Here is a 19,056-nt window from a genome sequence, read left to right as displayed (position 1 = left end):
GTGAGATACTTTGCAAGTGATCATCTAATCCATCTGTGTTTGTCTGTGCACAGGATGAGCCCTGTTTCAATGGTGGACAGTGTCAGGTCACCTGGAATGACTTCAGGTGTAACTGCTCCATTAAGTACTCAGGCCAGCTGTGTGAGACACGTTTGTGGTGCATCGACAAGCCTTGTTTTGAAGGAGTACGCTGTGTGGATCTACAGGATGGTTATGAATGTGAGTAATCCAGTGATTATCATCGTTTTCATCAAGGCAGGGCACGTCAAGTCAGCCCAGGTCAGCTGTTCTTGTTTACCTCTTAATTTCTTAATTAGACTTAAAGTTCTGAAAAGTTTCTGACAGACTGTTTAAGAATAAGTACCCTGCCAACCTTAGACCCTTTGACATCAAAGGAAACACTCCTTGCTACAAGACAGGGAGGGAACTCCCTGACTTCAAGAGTCCTGAAAGGAGTGCTGAGAAGAAAGATTACCGTATACAAGCACAACACACGTATGGCTAATGGTAGCTGCTTTTTTGCACAGCAGAACTGGGATCATGAAGCAACAACACAGTGTATGTGAAAAACTACATGGCAATAAAAGGGATCTTTCAGCAATTTCTTACTGCAGTAAAGAAAAGTAGCTAATAGTATAGTGGGATGAATCGCTGTTTCGTGAAGAGGTTTTTACATTCTGTGTTCCAGTTTTCTGTAGTGTAACTGAGCACAGAAATACATGGTTCAGATCTAGCAGTCCACACAGCGCCCCCACCCTGAGTCTGGTTCTGTTGGAGGTTTACTCCTACAGGTCAGCGGGGGCATGTTGGGTTTTGTCAGCAGTCATTCTTTGATGCGTTACCGATCAAAAGTTTAGGGTCACATAGAAATGTTTTAATGAAGATAACATTAAATGAATGATAAATCCAGTGTAGACATTGTTAATGTGGTAAATGACTATTCTAGCTGGAAACGGCTGATGGCTGCAGTATACGGCGAACTGTAGCGGCATATTTTGCACACGGTTTTTGTTTGATCTGCAATCTTCTCACCGTTCTCTCGTCATTTACATAGGAAGCCAAAATAGGTCCACACAACCGATTTATTTGACGAAGGAGCGTCAGGTAATTCCTCAACCTCGTCTTCCTCCGTTTTAAAGCGAGTGTTTGCTACGGTCGGCGAGGAGGGTCAAAAATCATCAGTCTCAGTCGTGCGCGGCACCCCTTCACGTTTTTTATTTCATGCGTCTTTGAATTTTATCTCACCATTTTTTACTTCGCGTTACACCCCTAGTAAATATAAATCAACTGAACTGACACACATCCATCCTTTTCAGTTTGGCATTGCAGCAATCCATTTTAATAATTTCTTCTGTGTTTTGAAGAAATTGTGTTTTTTTTATTCATGTCTAAAAACTACAATACAACCTGATCTCAGATGACATTAAGCAAAATGCCTATCAAAGTTTCAAAGAGATGACTTAAACTGCAGATTGTGTTTTCAGCTGATGAAAACAAATTTTCAGGTCAGTGATTCGGTTTTTCTTGCAGAAATGCATTGTGGGTTTTCCGCTTTTTCCCTAAATTTTAAGTACACAAGCATGCAATTTTTTTGCCTTTGAGGAGCCTGATATTTTGTAATGGAGTTATTAATGGATAAATCAAATAAAATAAATGAGCTAAAACAGTTTCATGCTGATGGGAACCTTTAGAAGAGCTTCAACTATATAACACCTTCTGTGGTAAAAATGAATGAGATCTATACTCCTGGAACCAGCTTCACCCAGAACTGCCTTTTCCACTATACAATTCAATTAGCCATAACACACAAAGAACAGTTGAGACAGGTGGGATGCCACTGTTTCTCCATTTTCACAAAATTCCAATGTAAAAAATTAGACAAATAAACCAATTTTGTGCATAAAATAAGTGTAACATTCCTTTCATCGTCACACATGACACACAAACTCTGTGATATTGTGTAAAAATCAAAAACTACCCAAAAAAATCTCATTGTGTAGGACGCACAAACATAACCAGCAATGCAATAAGAGTAAAATAAATACACAGTGATGAAATTTTCTCAGTTTCTGTATTAGTAATATACTGAAAATTACATCTAGTTTTGTGTAGTCACCAAACTGAATTCATTTTCCATCATATCAACTCTTTGATTTGATGGATTTGAATACTTCCAGAAAGCATTAATACATCTGAAGTTAAATTCTGTTTAATTCATATTGCATCAATTTACAACATGTCATCTCTGGACACGTCACATAGCATGTCAAAGAACTTAGAACAGTATATTACAGACAGAAACCTAACAAATTCAACAAGACACTCAGAGAGCACAGTACTCCTCCAAGGCTGTCCATTCCCCCATAAGGCAGTGTCAAAAATGCAGCTTTTATTATATTTTATTTTATTTTAGAAATGCATCATTTGTTTATTAGTTATTAATGATCAGAAATCATGGCAACATAGAATCTGGCCATTTAATATACACTGCTCAAAAAAAATTAAAGGAACACTTTGAAAATACATCATATTTCAATACGGGGAAAAAAACAAACTGGATCTTAGCATTGATATGGACTGGATAATGTGTTAGGAATGAAAAGTGCCACATTGTTTGATGGGAATGAAAATTATCAACCCCCCCAGGAGGGCTAAATTCAAGACACCCCAAACTCAAAGTGAAAAACTGATGTGGCAGGCTAGACCATCTTGCTGAAATTCCTTGGCAGCAACTCAAAATGGTATTCAGTAGTTTGTATGGCCTCCATGTGCTTGTATGCATGACTGACGATGCCGGGACAAGCTCTGAATGAGACGACAGATGGTGTCCTGGGGTATCTCCTCCTGGAACTGGACCAGGGCATCACTGAGCTACTGGACAGTCTGAGGAGCAACCTGATGGTGTCGGATGGAACAAAACATAATGTTCCAAAGGTGTTCTATTGGATTCAGGTCAGGTGAGCATGGGGACCAGCTAATGGTATCAGTTCCTTCATCCTCCAGGAACTGCTTGAGTTCTCTTACCACATAAGACTGGGCATTGTCGTGCACCAGAAGGAATCCAGGACCACTGCACCAATGTAGGGTCTGACAATGGGTCAAAGGATTTCATCCTGATACCTAAAGGCAGTCAGAGTGTCATTGTCCAGCCTGTAGAGGTCTGTGCGTCCCTCCATGGATATGCCTTCCCACACCATCACTGACCCACCACCAAACCGGTCATGCTGAACAATGTTACAGGCAGCATAACGTTCTCCACGGCTTCTCCAGACCCTTTCATGCCTGTTACATGTGCTCAGGGTGAACCTGCTCTCATCTGTGAAAAGCACAGGGCACCAGTGGTGGACCTGCCATTCCTGTGTTGCCAGCCGAGCTCCACGGTGCCGGTCAGCGAGCACAGTGGGCACTAGAGGACACTGGGCCCTCAGACCACTCTCATTAAAACTCTTTCTGATTGTTTGATCAGAGACATTCACACCAGTGGTCTGCTGGAGGTCATTTTGTAGAGCTATAGCAGTGCTCATCCTGTTCCTCCTTGCACAAAGGAGCAGATACCTGTCCTGCTGATGGGTTGAGGACCATCAACAGCCCTGTCAAGCTCTTTCCAGACTAACTGCCTGTCTCCTGGAATCTCCTCCATGCGCTTGAGAATGTGCTGGGAGACACAGCAAACCTTGTGGTAATGGCACACATTGATGTTTCATCCTGGAGGAGTTGGACTGTCTGTGGAACCTCTGTAGGGTCCAGGTATTGCCTCATGCTACCAGAAGTGACTCTGACCCTAGCCAAATGCAAAACTAGTGAAAAACAGTCAGACAATATTAGGAAGGAAAAAAATGTCAGTGGCCTTCACCTGTAAACTCATTCCTGTTTTGGGGGTTGTCTCATTGTTACCCCTCTAGTGCATCTGTTGTTAATTTTATGAACACCAAAGCAGCTGAAACTGACTAAAAAGCCCCTCAGTTACTTACTTGACCAGATCAGTATCCCACATGGTTCACTGATTTGGTGCAATACTTAGATTAAAAAGTGTTCCTTTAATTTTTTTGAGCAGTGTAGATGTACCCACTAACAAAATGACCTTGTGCTGAGTACAGGCGTGTGTTATCCATGTGTACGTTTTCTACAGATACTGAATCACGTGACCTAAATATGAAGCGGGCGGCAGGAATTGATGGGACTCAGAAACACCCCCACAATTTAAACAGTTGTTCCTTGGATAATTTCTGATAATTTCTGGATAAGTCCTGATAAGTCCACAGCGGTGGATTTGTAGTAGGATCACAATCATGTGATCGTCATCAGTCAGCTAACGTGGCGTTCACTTGTTGTCATGGTTACAGTGACTCCATGTCACTCTTTCGCAATGACACAGAAATCTTTAACAAATCCATGCATCTAAACTATAAGCTGCATCACTGCCAAAATCTAATGAGGTGGTCCTTGTGTCATTTCTGACCTTCCCTGAAAATTGCATCCAAATTCTTTATTCCGTTTTTGAGTGTTGTTGCTAACAGATAGACAAACATACACCTTTTGTTGCATAACTCTGCTGCGTTCTTTGGCAGAGTAACAAGAAAAGCACTCAGGGAGTACATTACTCCGCCAAGGCTGCTCAGTTGTTTTATGATTTCCAATGAATGAAATCTTTTTTTAAAAAACTGTGGTCTGCAGCAGTTGATTAATGGTGTCATTTCTGACTTTCCCTGAAAATTTCATCCAAATTCGTCCATTTTTGAGTCATATTGCACTCAGACAGATTTGCAGATTAACAGAAGGACAAATGTACAGCAGTCATCACATACACACGTGGACAAAATTGTTGGTACCCCTCAGTTAAAGAAGGAAAAACCCACAATTCTCACTGAAATCACTTGAAACTCACAAAAGTAACAATAAATAAAAAATTATTGACAATTAAATAATCAAAATCAGCCATCACTTTTGAATTGTTGATTAACATAATTATTTAAAAAACAAACTAATGAAATAGGGCTGGACAAAAATGATGGTACCCATAACTTAATATTTTGTTGCACAACCTTTTGAGGCAATCACTGCAAGTAAACGATTTCTGTATTTGTCAATGAGCGTTCTGCAGCTGTCAACAGGTATTTTGGCCCACTCCTCATGAGCAAACAGCTCCAGTTGTCTCAGGTTTGATGGGTGTCTTCTCCAAATGGCATGTTTCAGCTCCTTCCACATATGTTCAATGGGATTCAGATCTGGGCTCATAGAAGGCCACTTTAGAATAGTCCAACGCTTTTCTCTCAGCCATTCTTGGGTGTTTTTGGCTGTGTGTTTTGGATCGTTGTCCTGTTGGAAGACCCATGACCTGCGACTGAGACCAAGCTTTCTGACACTAGGCAGCACATTTCTCTCCAGAATGCCTTGATAGTCTTCAGATTTCATCGTACCTTGCACACTTTTAAGACACCCTGTGCCAGATGCAGCAAAGCAGCCCCAAAACATTACTGAGCCTCCTCCATGTTTCACCGTAGGGACAGTGTTCTTTTCTTCGTATGCTTGGTTTTTGAGTCTATGAACATAGAGTTGATGTGCCTTACCAAAAAGCTCCAGTTTGGTCTCATCTGTCCAAAGGACATTCTCCCAGAAGCTTTGTGGCTTGTCAACATGCATTTTTGCAAATTCCAGTCTGGCTTTTTTATGAGTTTTTTTCAGCAGTGGTGTCCTCCTTGGTCGTCTCCCATGAAGTCCACTTTGGCTCAAACGACGACGAATGGTGCGATCTGACACTGATGTACCTTGGCCTTGGAGTTCACCTTTAATTTCTTTGGAGGTTGCTCTGGGCTCTTTGGATACAATTCGAACGATCCGTCTCTTCAATTTGTCATCAATTTTCCTCTTGCGGCCACGTCCAGGGAGGTTGGCTACTGTCCCGTGGGTCTTGAACTTCTGAATAATATGAGCCACTGTTGTCACAGGAACTTCAAGCTGTTTAGAGATGGTCTTATAGCCTTTACCTTTAAGATGTTTGTCTATAATTTTTTTTCGGATGTCCTGGATAAATTCTCTCCTTCGCTTTCTGTTGTCCATGTTCAGTGTGGTACACACCTTTTCACCAAACAGCAGGGTGACTACTTGTCTCCCTTTAAATAGGCAGACTGACTGATTATGAGTTTGGAAACACCTGTGATGTCAATTAAATGACACACCTGAGTTAATCATGTCACTCTGGTCAAATAGTTTTCAATCTTTTATAGAGGTACCATCATTTTTGTCCAGGCCTGTTTCATTAGTTTGTTTTTTTAAATAATTATGTTAATCAACAATTCAAAAGTGATGGCTGTTTTTGATTATTTAATTTTCAATAAATTTTTATTTCTTGTTACTTTTGTGAGTTTCAAGTGATTTCAGTGAGAATTGTGGTTTTTTCCTTCTTTAACTGAGGGGTACCAACAATTTTGTCCACGTGTGTAACTCTGCCATGTTCCTTGGCAGAACAGTGATTTGTAGTAGAAATAAGGTTCTTCTTACAGCTAGAACAATAACAGTGAGAAAACAGGCAAGCAACGTATAAGAACAATAAGCAGTGAGAAGGTAGTGCAGTGGAAACAACAGTTGAGAGAAAGGTATTTGAAGAGAAAGCATGCTAACTTGTTTGTAACTTACATACAATGGTTAGTTTCAGCAACCTGGCTCACATGACTTTGTCCTCCCACAGGTCTAACTGAAGCCATTTTTCAGGACAACTCTCTCCAGTATGTTGCCAACAGCTCCCTGTTGACCCCTGTAACCAACATCACCATGGACCTACGAACGCGGGATGAGAATGGGATCTTGTTACGGGCCGAGAGCAGAGCTGAAGTCTTCTGCCTTGGCCTGCTCAACTCTAGTCTGCTGGTGAAGCTGGACAGCGGGGCAGGTGCAGAGCTGCTGGCCTTTACAAGTGACAGGACCATCGCTGACGGGGCGTGGCACCACATCCAGCTCACCATGGCAGAGCCTACACAGCTAGTGTCCCGCTGGCGCCTCACAGTCGATGGGCTGAGAGCTGGTGGCACCTTTGGAGTTAGCGGCAACCTCAACTTCCTCAATGACACCAACATCTGGCTTGCAGAAAAATACACCGGATGTTTAGGGGAGGTGAGAGTGGGTGGTGTCTATCTGCCACTCATAAATGTACAAGAAGCACCTCAGATGAGCCGGTTCTCTCGACTGGGCGGACATGAACCAATCATAGGATGTCAAGGTGCCCCAATTTGTGATTCCCAGCCTTGTCTCAACCAGGGCGTGTGCCAGGACCAGTTTAATGAGTTTAACTGCAGCTGCAGCCCTGGCTGGGAGGGGGAGCTGTGTGAAACAGAAATAAATGAGTGTTCTTCAGCTCCCTGTGTCTATGGTACATGCAAAGACCTCCTGGCTGACTACCGGTGTGACTGCGAGCCTGGATACACAGGGAAAGACTGTAAGGAGGAGGTGGATAACTGCCTGGAGTTTAGCTGTGTGAACGGAGGACTCTGCCTGGAAACGGTGGGAACTCACACCTGTTCATGTCCTCCTGGATACATCGGCAAACGCTGCCAGTGAGTACACGCCTTTCTTTATCTCTGCAGCTCTTTTTTTTAACCATGTGTCATCTGATCAGGAGAGTGTGTTTTCCTATCCTGTCTAATTTAGGCAAGTACAAAGAGCATTCTGCCTCCTAAAGTTAATATGACAGCATCACTATCAAACATAGAACTGTGCATTTGGAAATACATATACTATTGTTCAAATGTTTGGGGTCACTCAGACCATCTCACATCTTTCATGAAAACTCCCACTTTTATCCATGTGCTAACATAACTGCACAAGAATAGAATAGAACACAGGTCCTTCTCAAAAAATTAGCATATTGTGATAAAGTTCAGTATTTTCTGTAATGTACTGATAAACATTAGACTTTCATATATGTTAGATTCATTAGACACAACTGAAGTAGTTCAAGCCTTTTATTGTTTTAATGTTGATGATATTGGCCAAAAAGTAAAGAAAAACCAAAAATCCCTATCTCAAAAAATTAGCATATTATGAAAAGGTACTCTAAACGAGCTATTAACCTAATCATCTGAATCAACGAGTTAACTCTAAACACCTGCAAAAGATTCCTGAGGCCTTTAAAAACTCCCAGCCTGGTTCATTACTCAAAACCGCAATCATGGGTAAGACTGCCGACCTGACTGCTGTCCAGAAGGCCATCATTGACACCCTCAAGCAAGAGGGTAAGACACAGAAAGAAATTTCTGAGCGAATAGGCTGTTCCCAGAGTGCTGTATCAAGGCACCTCAGTGGGAAGTCTGTGGGAAGGAAAAAGTGTGGCAGAAAACGCTGCACAACTACAAGAGGTGACCGGACCCTGAGGAAGATTGTGGAGAAGGGCCGATTCCAGACCTCGGGGGACCTGCGGAAGCAGTGGACTGAGTCTGGAGTAGAAACATCCAGAGCCACCGTGCACAGGCGTGTGCAGGAAATGGGCTACAGGTGCCGCATTCCCCAGGTCAAGCCACTTTTGAACCAGAAACAGCGGCAGAAGCGCCTGACCTGGGCTACAGAGAAGCAGCACTGGACTGTTGCTCAGTGGTCCAAAGTACTTTTTTCGGATGAAAGCAAATTTTGCATGTCATTCGGAAATCAAGGTGCCAGAGTCTGGAGGAAGACTGGGGAGAAGGAAATGCCAAAATGCCTGAAGTCCAGTGTCAAGTACCCACAATCAGCGATGGTCTGGGGTGCCATGTCAGCTGCTGGTGGTGGTCCACTGTGTTTTATCAAGGGCAGGGTCAATGCAGTTGGCTATCAGGAGATTTTGGAGCACTTCATGCTTGCATCTGCTGAAAAGCTTTATGGAGATGAAGATTTCATTTTTCAGCACGACCTGGCACCTGCTCACAGTGCCAAAACCACTGGTAAATGGTTTACTGACCATGGTATTGCTGTGCTCAATTGGCCTGCCAACTCTCCTGACCTGAACCCCATAGAGAATCTGTGGGATATTGTGAAGAGGAAGTTGAGAGTCACCAGACCCACCACTGTGGATGAGCTTAAGGCCGCTATCGAAGCATCCTGGGCCTCCATAACACCTCAGCAGCGCCACAGGCTGATTGCCTCCATGCCACGCAGCATTGAAGCAGTCATTTCTGCAAAAGGATTCCCGACCAAGTATTGAGTGCATAAGTGAACATAATTATTTGAAGATTGACTTTTTTTGTATTAAAAACACTTTTCTTTTATTGGTCAGATGGAATATGCTAATTTTTTGAGAGGGATTTTTGGTTTTTCTTTACTTTTTGGCCAATATCATCAATATTAAAACAATAAAAGGCTTGAACTACTTCAGTTGTGTCTAATGAATCTAACATAAATGAAAGTCTAATGTTTATCAGTACATTACAGAAAATACTGAACTTTATCACAATATGCTAATTTTTTTGAGTAGAATAGAATGGCCACTTTATTGTCAAGCAGAACATACAGTAGTTGGTACACATTATGACTGATATTCTGGTGCAACAAGCTCTCCATCAGACAGATAACTACAAAAACAACGACAAAAAAATTCCTAAATAAAAACAATTCCAATATATACATGTAAACAACTCTATATGTATGTGTGTGTGTGTATATATATATATATATATATATATATATATAGAGAGAGAGAGAGAGATAGATAGAGATAGATAGATAGATAGATATATAGATAGATAGATAGATAGATAGATAGATAGATAGATAGATAATATTAATTACAATAACAGTAATGTCAGAATACAAGCAATTAATAAAACTTTTATCATTCTATGAAGTTACCTTTCTAGAGTTTACCTTTGAGCAGCGGGCTCTTGATGTAACAGCACAAATTTATAATGCAAAGTTTCAAAACCACACCTTCTGTGCAGTCCTTAATGTTACCTGTGTTTCTGCAGTGATGATTGTAATTGAAAGCTCCAGTTCACCTCATTGTATTAATAATGTAAAATAGAACTGAAATGATTAGTCATTTCATTTTTTGCACTAAAAATGTCAAGCATTTTATGTTTCTACCTTATTCAGTGTGATGATTCACCACTTGTTCTAATTTTGCATTCAAAAATCTTGGAGTTTTAATACAGGTCAAACACAGGAAATGTTTTGAATACATGGCCTGGAATTTTGTTTTTATTTTTGATGTTTTGCAATGAATCGATTCACTGAAAATCTATTTGGCAGACTAGTTGATGATAAAAAAAATCATTAGCTGCGGTGCTGCTATAAAATCATACATTTTAGATTGTAACAGAAAGTACTTTTGTGTCTAATAGGTGGCGTTTCCCTCCAGTTGCATGTGATGCAAACACAAAATGTCTTAATGGAGGGGTTTGTATAGGAGCTGACTCTGGAGGCAACTGTACCTGTAAGCCTGGATACACAGGTGGCAGGTGAGAAGAGAACGCTGCACGTTCCTCACCACACACCTGCTGTGAAGTAAAGTGTGTCTGAACCACATCCAAGTTAAAGGTCAGGAGTGTGTGTGAGCTGCTGCTCTGTCAGTCAGTGTTGTGCTAAAACCTCCTGATATGTTTCAGGTGTGAGACAGAAATAGACGAATGCGAGTCCAGTCCTTGTCTCAACGGCGCCACCTGTCTGGACAGACTGAACCACTTCCAGTGTGTGTGCATGCCGGGCTACAGTGGCATACAGTGTGAGAGCAACGTAAGTAACAGATGTTTTCATGAACACTGGCTGTGTGTCCCTTGTCAGAACTCTATACTCACAGTTGACTGTATATAGATTTAATTTCGCAGGGGTTAAAGAGGGAGGAGGATGGAGGCAAAAGTCAATCCATCAGGCTGAAGAAAAAACATATTGAAACATCGTACTGTATGGATATATGTGGTTCATTCCAGAATTGGAGGACATTTGCTTCAGAATTGTTGAAAAATAAACCTTGTCTTTTACAGTTTTCTTTTCCATATTGGTCGATAATAGGTAATAAAATATCAAAGGCTTGACTGGCTCAGCTTTCACATCAATGTTACCATTTTTATTCCATGTTTTCTGTGTTGTTTTCTAACCCTACTCTACTCACAGTAGCAGGGTTGCTAATCCATGCTAATGTTAGCTTTTTCTCAGCATTAGAAGCTAGATATTTAGCTAGCTGTTACTGCTGACCAAGAGGACAAACTGACTGATGGAAAACAGTCCAAAGAATGAGTCTGATCCTGATAATATGAGGTAGAGTGAGACATTCAATCAAAGCTGACAATTCAATTCAATTCAGTTCAATTCAATTCAATTGATTTTATTTATATAGCGCCAATTACAGTCAAGTTATCTCAGGATGCTTTACAGAATCCATATGCCTGAATCCCAGAGCAAGCCCAAAGGCGACAGTGGCAAGGAAAACACCTTTTAACAGTGAAAAAAAGCCTCGAAGAGAACCTGACAATGTGATGGAAATGTGAAAAACAGAAGAGAGGACATAGCTTTGCTCTGCTCATTCTTTAGGAAAACTGTTTGATGATGTTAATTCATGTGATTCACTGTTTTCTTCTTCTGCCAGATAAAAAGGTTATGCTAACATGTTGTGGGACACGTTCCATGAATAATGATTATTATTTAAAATATTAGGTTGATAAAAACATGTTCCCACAATTACAAGAGACATCAATGAAAAAAAAATAATACCAATAATAAAATGATTTAAATTTCATTTTAACTGTTTTATTTGGGACTCAGTTTGGTCTTCAGGGGGGCGGGACGAGAGAAAAATGTCATTTTAGGGGGAAGTCCAGACTTATTTGGTTCTTATTTGGTAACATTCTTTTCTCCTAGTTTTTTTATTTGGTCTTAGGACAAGAACACTTACACAACTACGGCATGTTTTAATATTTTCTACGTGGATTATTTGAAATGTGATGGGTGGCTGGCTGTCATGTACACATAATATTCTGTGTCCTTCCAGAAAGAGGAACATAAGGAGCGGATTCCTTGGTTGGCAGTGACCATCCCGCTGACCACTCTGTGTGTCTTACTGGCCATCCTGGTGGTGTTTTTCCTCATCATGACGGCACGAAAGAAGCGTCAGTCAGAGGGCACGTACAGCCCCAGTTCACAGGAGGTAGCTGGTGCCAGGCTGGAAATGGGCAGCGTCCTCAAAGTGCCCCCAGAGGAGAGGCTGATCTGAGGCCTGATGCCTCGCCTCACAGCTTTACATCCAGAGGATGTGTACAGGTATGGGTGGAGAGAACATCTGTTTTGCAGTGTTATACTGCTTTGCCTTCACTCGCTACTGAAAAGATAATGAGGATAAACCACAGACGGATCCTCTGCCTGGAAAATACTACTGACGTTGGAGCCTCAGAGGTGGACAGGTCAAGACCAGAGGGTGAGAGAGGCTGACTATCCGGTTGGGTAGAATGTGGTCAAAAGATGCTTTGACCCTAGAAATCCCTTTGAAAAGTTGAGTCCCAGACACTGTCTCAAGCACTATTTTGAAACTGAAATGCTGTGATAACCTCAATGCAGTCATAGAAAGGAAACTAGTTCATCCTTGATGGTTTAACAAAGTAAGAGCTGTAACCCCTGGTTCTGCTTTCAACAATAAAAAGAGGAATGTGTATGTGTACTGCATGCCAGGGGAGCCCCTTCTTTACCAGCATACGCCTTGTAGTATTATCCCTTACATACACGCAGGGGTGTCTCATTAATAGTTACATTTTTGGGAGGCAGATTCCATTTTCGAGCCTGGCTTCCTCAATCACAGGTTCCTTGGTAATGCTAATGCTAGCTGACTCCATCTCTTCCACTATAATGGGTCTGTCCACTGTGATTTCAGCCATTTGTCTAAAGAATGTAGTTTTCATTAAAGCCTCATTTTTCCTTTGCAAAATCAGAAATTGTACAGTGTTCACATGTTCAATATTTGTAATGTAATACCTGACCCATGGGGAAAGAGCATTCTGAAGGTAAAGATAGTGTTATTTAGTCATAAGTCTGCAGGTTTTCCTTAATCCAAAGAGTCCACCAGCTTCTCTCACTCCTTATAAAAGCAGTCTTTGATGTGACTTTAAACATTCAGACTGTTCATTTGATTGAATGTGATCCCAGAACACTCAACTGAATAAGTGGATGGACGTCAAAACTGCTGTAGTATATTGTCAGTGTGCACTGTATGACTCAAACGGTTAATCACTGTGTAATTATGCTGTGAGTGTTTTATCGTGTGTTGTATGTAATCTTCTGAGCTCCAGTCACTGTAATTTTTTTTGTAAAGTTTTCAGGGGGAACAGTATTTAATTGTAGAAGTCTTATGGCTGTGGTCTAAGTCGGTCACATCAGTATTTGTGGACATAAACAGCTTCCAGTATCAGAGAGAAAAACATGAAAAAGGGAAAAAATGTCTTTAATAATGTCTACACTGGATTTACCATTAATTTAATGTTATCTTCATTGAAAAGAATATTCTTTTTCGTTCAAACATAAGGTGTGTGTGGCATTTTGTTGAATCTATACAATGAGACTGATCCTATCATCTCACTCTCTAAAAGAGAACAAAGTATTGTATTCCCCAAATGTTTAAGGTTTAATATCAATAAACTACAGTCAAGTTATAATCATAGTTGTGGAGTTACACATACAAACCTTAGGCCTGGCTACATGAAAATGTTTCACAAATACTGATCAGGCTGACTTTGACATTGGGAGTAATGTAAAGAACTACTTATTAGAATTGAAGAATTCGGAGAGTGTGAAGCCGCTGCACTCACTTCTGTACTCCAGGACGTTAACCTGCCCACTTGCCTTTCACTCTGTACTCACCAGTGCTGCTAAGCTTTCAAAACCACTCAACCAGGATGCTTTAACAGTTAATGAAAGGTGCTGGTCTGATATAAATTCAGTCTGATGCACTGTTTCACATAGAAAGATAGAATTATTTGTGAAAAAGGGAAGCAATGTGCAAGTCACAGCTGAATATGAATTAGAACAACACCGGTCAATACTATTGAGTATATGTCGTTTTAAAGGGGCAATAACTAGAATTTTGATCATGGTGCATGGAGCCAAATGTTGCAAAGTAATAAAACTGCCTGGATGAACTTTTACCCCTGAGAAAGTTCTTGGGAAATCTTGGGAACTCATGAGCCAACATCAAAGTTCGACCTTGTGGCTAAATTGAGAAAATCCCTGCAGCTCACTTCCAAACAATCAGTTATAATTTTAAAAAGTGAAAACTGTTAGAGGAACACATTAATGCCCATGGTTCTGGACAAGAATGAGATGCTCAGCAGAGTGGAATGATTTGGACGTCCACATCTTTGTTATGTTTTATGAAAGTTTAAAGAGTGGAAAAAGACAGAAATTGCACATTTCCTGATCTTTTTGTCTCAGATCTTTTTGGAGAGTCAAGTCCTCTTTGGATTTCAGTGACACCTTCCCCATTTTAGCTTGTACTTATTGCAGAGCATAATAGAGGGGAAATTTAGGGCTTCATGCCTTGTATGACGAAAAATAACATACTTAACATAACATACTTCTTTATTATTTGTCAGATGAAGCCTTACTTACACCTGACAAGTCTGTCCTTCCTTTAAAACAGACGTACATTACAGAAAGACTTTCAGTTTTAATTTAAGACGTTTTCCAGTAAATAGAATGTGCAAAACTTTTCAATTTTCACAGCATTTTTCCAACACAACAAACTTAAGCTGCCATGAATAAACATGTCCCTGGTAACTTTTACAACACATGTCTTACAGCCACTACTTTACGGGTCAGCCTTTAATGTAAAGAAACAAAAAACAACAGGAAATTTTATTAATGAAGGCTCAGCATCGATCAGGAGTGTGGAAAAGAAGAAATGACTGAAGTGACAAAATAATGAAAACAGAAATTCAGCAGCAAAGTGGTGAGCATGTCATAACCGTAACTCTGTGCTGATGGAGATGGTGCTGTGGAGAAAAATAAGCAGTTATTTTTGATTATTATTAGTGAAGTTGTTTCCTTTTACAGGCTGTCTGTTTAATAAAGGTCAGAAATCATGAAATGCCCCTTTAAAATGACTGCAGGGAATGTACATGTATGTGCATAATGCAATGCTCGTATGTGCCTTCATGTTCTTCTGCGTCCATGTCAGCCAAGCATGCTGTGATGTTTTTTGTTCTTGCTCAGGTGAATTAAAGCCTTCGTGAAGAGGCCACTGGCAGTCAAAGTGTATCTCTGCTCAAATATTCACGTGTTCAATAATATTACGGTACTATACCAGCATAAAGTATTAAACAATTCTGTGACTTAATATTATATACAGGCCAGATACATATCCTAGCTAGTTACAGAATGGTAGTGTTTTACACTGGAGTTGTTTTTTAAATAAATCTGTACCATGTACAGCTCACTGTGGGTCAGTACATGAGGAGTTTTACTCCACTGCATCACATGGTCACTTCAGGAAATATTAATGATTTCCTGGAGTTGTTCAATATCATTTAGTTTGTGACTAATATTCAGGTTCTGACTGACCGGAATGATCAAACTGCTGTTCCTGGGGTGCCAGTCGTTTCTATGACAATGCCAATGTTTTCAAAAATCTCGTTTTGGAATAAAACTCCTCATTAGTACTGAGTACACTTGTCTATATGAAGAAAATACTATTTGTGGTTGACGTAAGGCGTATGCTTTCAATGTCTGTTGATAGTTACGTTGTACGTTTGTGTATATAGGGGAAAAGTTGCTTAAGGTGGAATAAAAGTTGTGCATATTAAATGTGTTTTACACAGTGTTCAAGTGAAAATAAACACAATGAAATGAATAACATGGATTTTTATTTTCTTGCATTTAGTAGCTCTGTGCATTTTGTGTAGTTTTTCAATTTCCAGCAGGAAAAAAAACGCTACATTTATGAGACACACTTAGGTAAATAATATGTGAAGACATCTGGAACGACGTTCAGTTTTAGGTTCACTATTCAAAGAGTAAACTCTCCTGCATTAAACGCTTTACTTAACCTACCTGAGGTTGGCCTGAAGTTGACCAATATTGGGACGGCGTTTAAAATATGTCCTCCAACGTAACTGATTTGATAATGCAGTCCGGTGCTCTGCTGCTCATCCTCTCTGAACACTCTAAAGACCAAGTCATACTTTCTGCATCTGCGAGGGTCCATGTGATGTAAATGTTGTTGTCACGTTATGAATGCTTGTTTTCCTTTTGTTGGCTTCATGTTGTTAACCAAACACAGACAACAAACAGCTCCTCTTTTTATTCCCAGGAAGTTGTCATCATGTTTTCTGATGCACATAGGGGCATAGATTCCAATTTTCTGCTCCATATTCATCAATAATAGGTAATAAACTATCAAAGGCTTGATTGGCTCAGCTTGCACATCAGTAGTACCATTTCTACTCCATGTTGTTTGTTGTTGTTTGCTAACCGTACTCCATGCTAATGTTAGCACTTTCTCAAGAGTAGAAGCTAGATATTTAGCTAGCTGTTACTGCTGACCAACAGGACAAACTTATTTATGTAAAATGTAAATTAGTATTAGTATATTATTTAGTGGTAGTGTTAGTCATTAGTAAAAATGTCCTCCAATTTTAGAATGACACACGTGTAGAAGTTAATGCAAGCCTGAATTTGATGTACCCAAGTAGAAATCCTTAATTGGTTGTGTGGATGCCTCAACTGAAATATATTGGCAACAGCCTAATAAAGAATCACAATGAAGAAAGTTCTACTAATAGATGAGAAACACAAGAAGCCCCTTTAGTACATAAGTGGCTCTATTAGCCCTGAGAGACTCAGCTTTGACCTAAGGGAATCTCTGACTAATTTCTTGCTTTTCTGGTAGATTTCCAAACTCTCTTGTCTCCCTGGTTTAAATAAATAAAAGCATCTTGTTTAACCAGTACAAAAACATAAAGAATGATTTCAGAGTATGTTTCTTGACTGTCAGCGATTACATTTTGTTTCAGGCAGAGAAAAAGAAGTAAATCTGTCATTTATAGAAACAGCCCTTTCTCTCCCAGGACAACAAACTGTTTACAGGAACGAGGACATGCATGGCTGTTCAATGATGTTCACGATTTGGCTTAACATCTTTGTCCACAGTTAAGTATAGTGTTTCTGCAACAAAATAAATATATGGATTACTGCACTCAGAAACATTCAAAGAATTAAAGGAAAGAAAAACAGAGTAGATGAACTGCTGATCCCTCTACACAGCCTCTCCTTTATCAAAACATCTTCTTTTCCCACTTTGTACTGCTCATCCTTCCAGTCCTCCCTGCCTCCCCATCTCCTCTCTTTGAAGCTATATTAGTGCATTCCTTTGTGTGTCTGAACAACTCCCACCCAGGGTGGCTGCTAGCTTGGTCAGTGTTTTTCCTCCTAATGATGGCAAGTGAAGCAGGACAAGAACCCTCCTCTTCTTCTTTTTCTCCTCCCTGATCCCACAGTGTGGGGGTGGAGTAGGGCTGCCAGCATGAAATCTTGAAATGGTCATACTATTCTAAAACCAGAAAACACTCAGAGAGCTAATCTTTCATTTGTGACCCGCAGCGGTTGATTTGTCGTGGGATCGCAATCATGTGATCATCAGCAGGCAGCTGACGTAGTGTTCATTTGTTGTCATGGTTACAGAGACGCTGTGCCATAGGATGCACAAACATAACCAGCAAGGCAATAAGAGTCAGATAAATACACACTGAGGAAATTTTCAGTTTCTGTATTAGTAATACAGTGAAAATTACATCCAGTTTTGTGTAGTCACCAAATTGAATTCATTTTTCATTAATTAATTAAAACATGAATACATCTGAAGTTAAATTCTGTTTAATTCATGTAGCATCAGTTCACAACATGTCATCTCTGGACACTTCACTTAGGCAGTGAAAGCACATACGACAATATATTATAGACAGAACCAAAAATCCAACAAGACACTCAGAGAATGCAGTACCCCTCCAAGGCTGTTGATTCCCCCATAAGGCAGTGTCAAAAATGCAGCATTTTTTTTTAAAGAAATGCAGCACTAGTTTATTAGGTAATTGGTGATCAGAAATCATGGCATCGTAGAATGTGAACCCACAAACAAAATGACCTTTCACTGAGCAAAGGTGTGTGTTCTGCATGTACAGATACCGAATCATGTGACCTAAATATGTAGAGGGCGATGGGACTTGATGGGACTTGATGGGACTCAGAAACACCTCCACAGTTTAATCAATTGTTCCTTGCATGATTTCAGATGGATAAGTCCTGATCAGTCAGCCGCGGTGGATTTGTAGTAGGATCACAGATTCAGATTCAGAATATTTATTGTCATTGTCACAGAACAACGCAATTGCGCTCGGAGCATCCATAACAGCAGAGTTGATAAAGTTGACAATCATGTGATTGTCAGCAGGCAGCTGATGTAGTGTTCACTTGTTGTCATGGTTACAGTGACGCCACTATCTCAATGATACAGAAATCTGTGGATCCAGACTATAAGCCGAATCACTGCCAACATCTAATCACTTGGTCCTTGTGTCATTTCTTACCTTCCCTGAAAATTTCATTAAAATCTGTTATTGCGTTTTTGGGTAATGTTGTGCACAGGCAGACAGACAAACCAACTCTGATTGTCACATAATTCTGTCACATTCCTTGGCAGTGGAGTAACAAGAACTAAAGCAACACATGCTATGAACCTTATCAGTCAGACTCCATGCTAATACTTTGTTTTCACTGAAATATCTGAAATTTGATAAAAGGAACTTACCAAGCCAAATGAAGGCAACCTCAACTAGAATTTAGTTTTAAATCAACCAACACAGAAATCTGACTTTAAATTACAATAGTTTATTAATGCAGTTACTAACATTGTCAACACAACCAATCATCATACTGTTTGTAACTTAAAAATCTATCTGAATCATGATGTTAGAGTTTTTATCTTTCAAACATGCATTTAATGAAGTCTTAGGAATAGGTCTCCTGTGTGTCTCTTTGTCCATATTAGATTGAATTGCTTAATGATGAGCACTACAAATTAAATTTCCATCACATCCATTGCATTCAGAGGTACGTAGAAATATA

At 40.1% G+C, this 19,056-nt stretch overlaps 1 protein-coding gene across 1 annotated transcript in view; it reads left to right on the top strand.

Annotated features, from left to right (window-relative positions):
- The window catches only part of LOC110969823 (protein crumbs homolog 1-like), a 50,454-nt gene extending 34,664 nt beyond the window's left edge, over positions 1 to 15,790 (top strand). Inside the window, exons 9-13 of the mRNA XM_022219997.2 lie at positions 54 to 219; positions 6,686 to 7,547; positions 10,302 to 10,418; positions 10,566 to 10,692; positions 11,945 to 15,790. Of these exons, the coding sequence (XP_022075689.2) occupies positions 54 to 219; positions 6,686 to 7,547; positions 10,302 to 10,418; positions 10,566 to 10,692; positions 11,945 to 12,166 (1,494 nt within the window). The 3' untranslated portion in view covers positions 12,167 to 15,790. The remainder of the gene's footprint in view (positions 1 to 53; positions 220 to 6,685; positions 7,548 to 10,301; positions 10,419 to 10,565; positions 10,693 to 11,944) is intronic.
- The last annotated feature ends 3,266 nt before the right edge of the window (positions 15,791 to 19,056 follow it).

Source organism: Acanthochromis polyacanthus, chromosome 7 (assembly GCF_021347895.1).
Source record: "Acanthochromis polyacanthus isolate Apoly-LR-REF ecotype Palm Island chromosome 7, KAUST_Apoly_ChrSc, whole genome shotgun sequence".
Taxonomy (NCBI): domain Eukaryota; kingdom Metazoa; phylum Chordata; class Actinopteri; family Pomacentridae; genus Acanthochromis; species Acanthochromis polyacanthus.
This window is presented reverse-complemented; position numbering and strand designations above follow the sequence as displayed.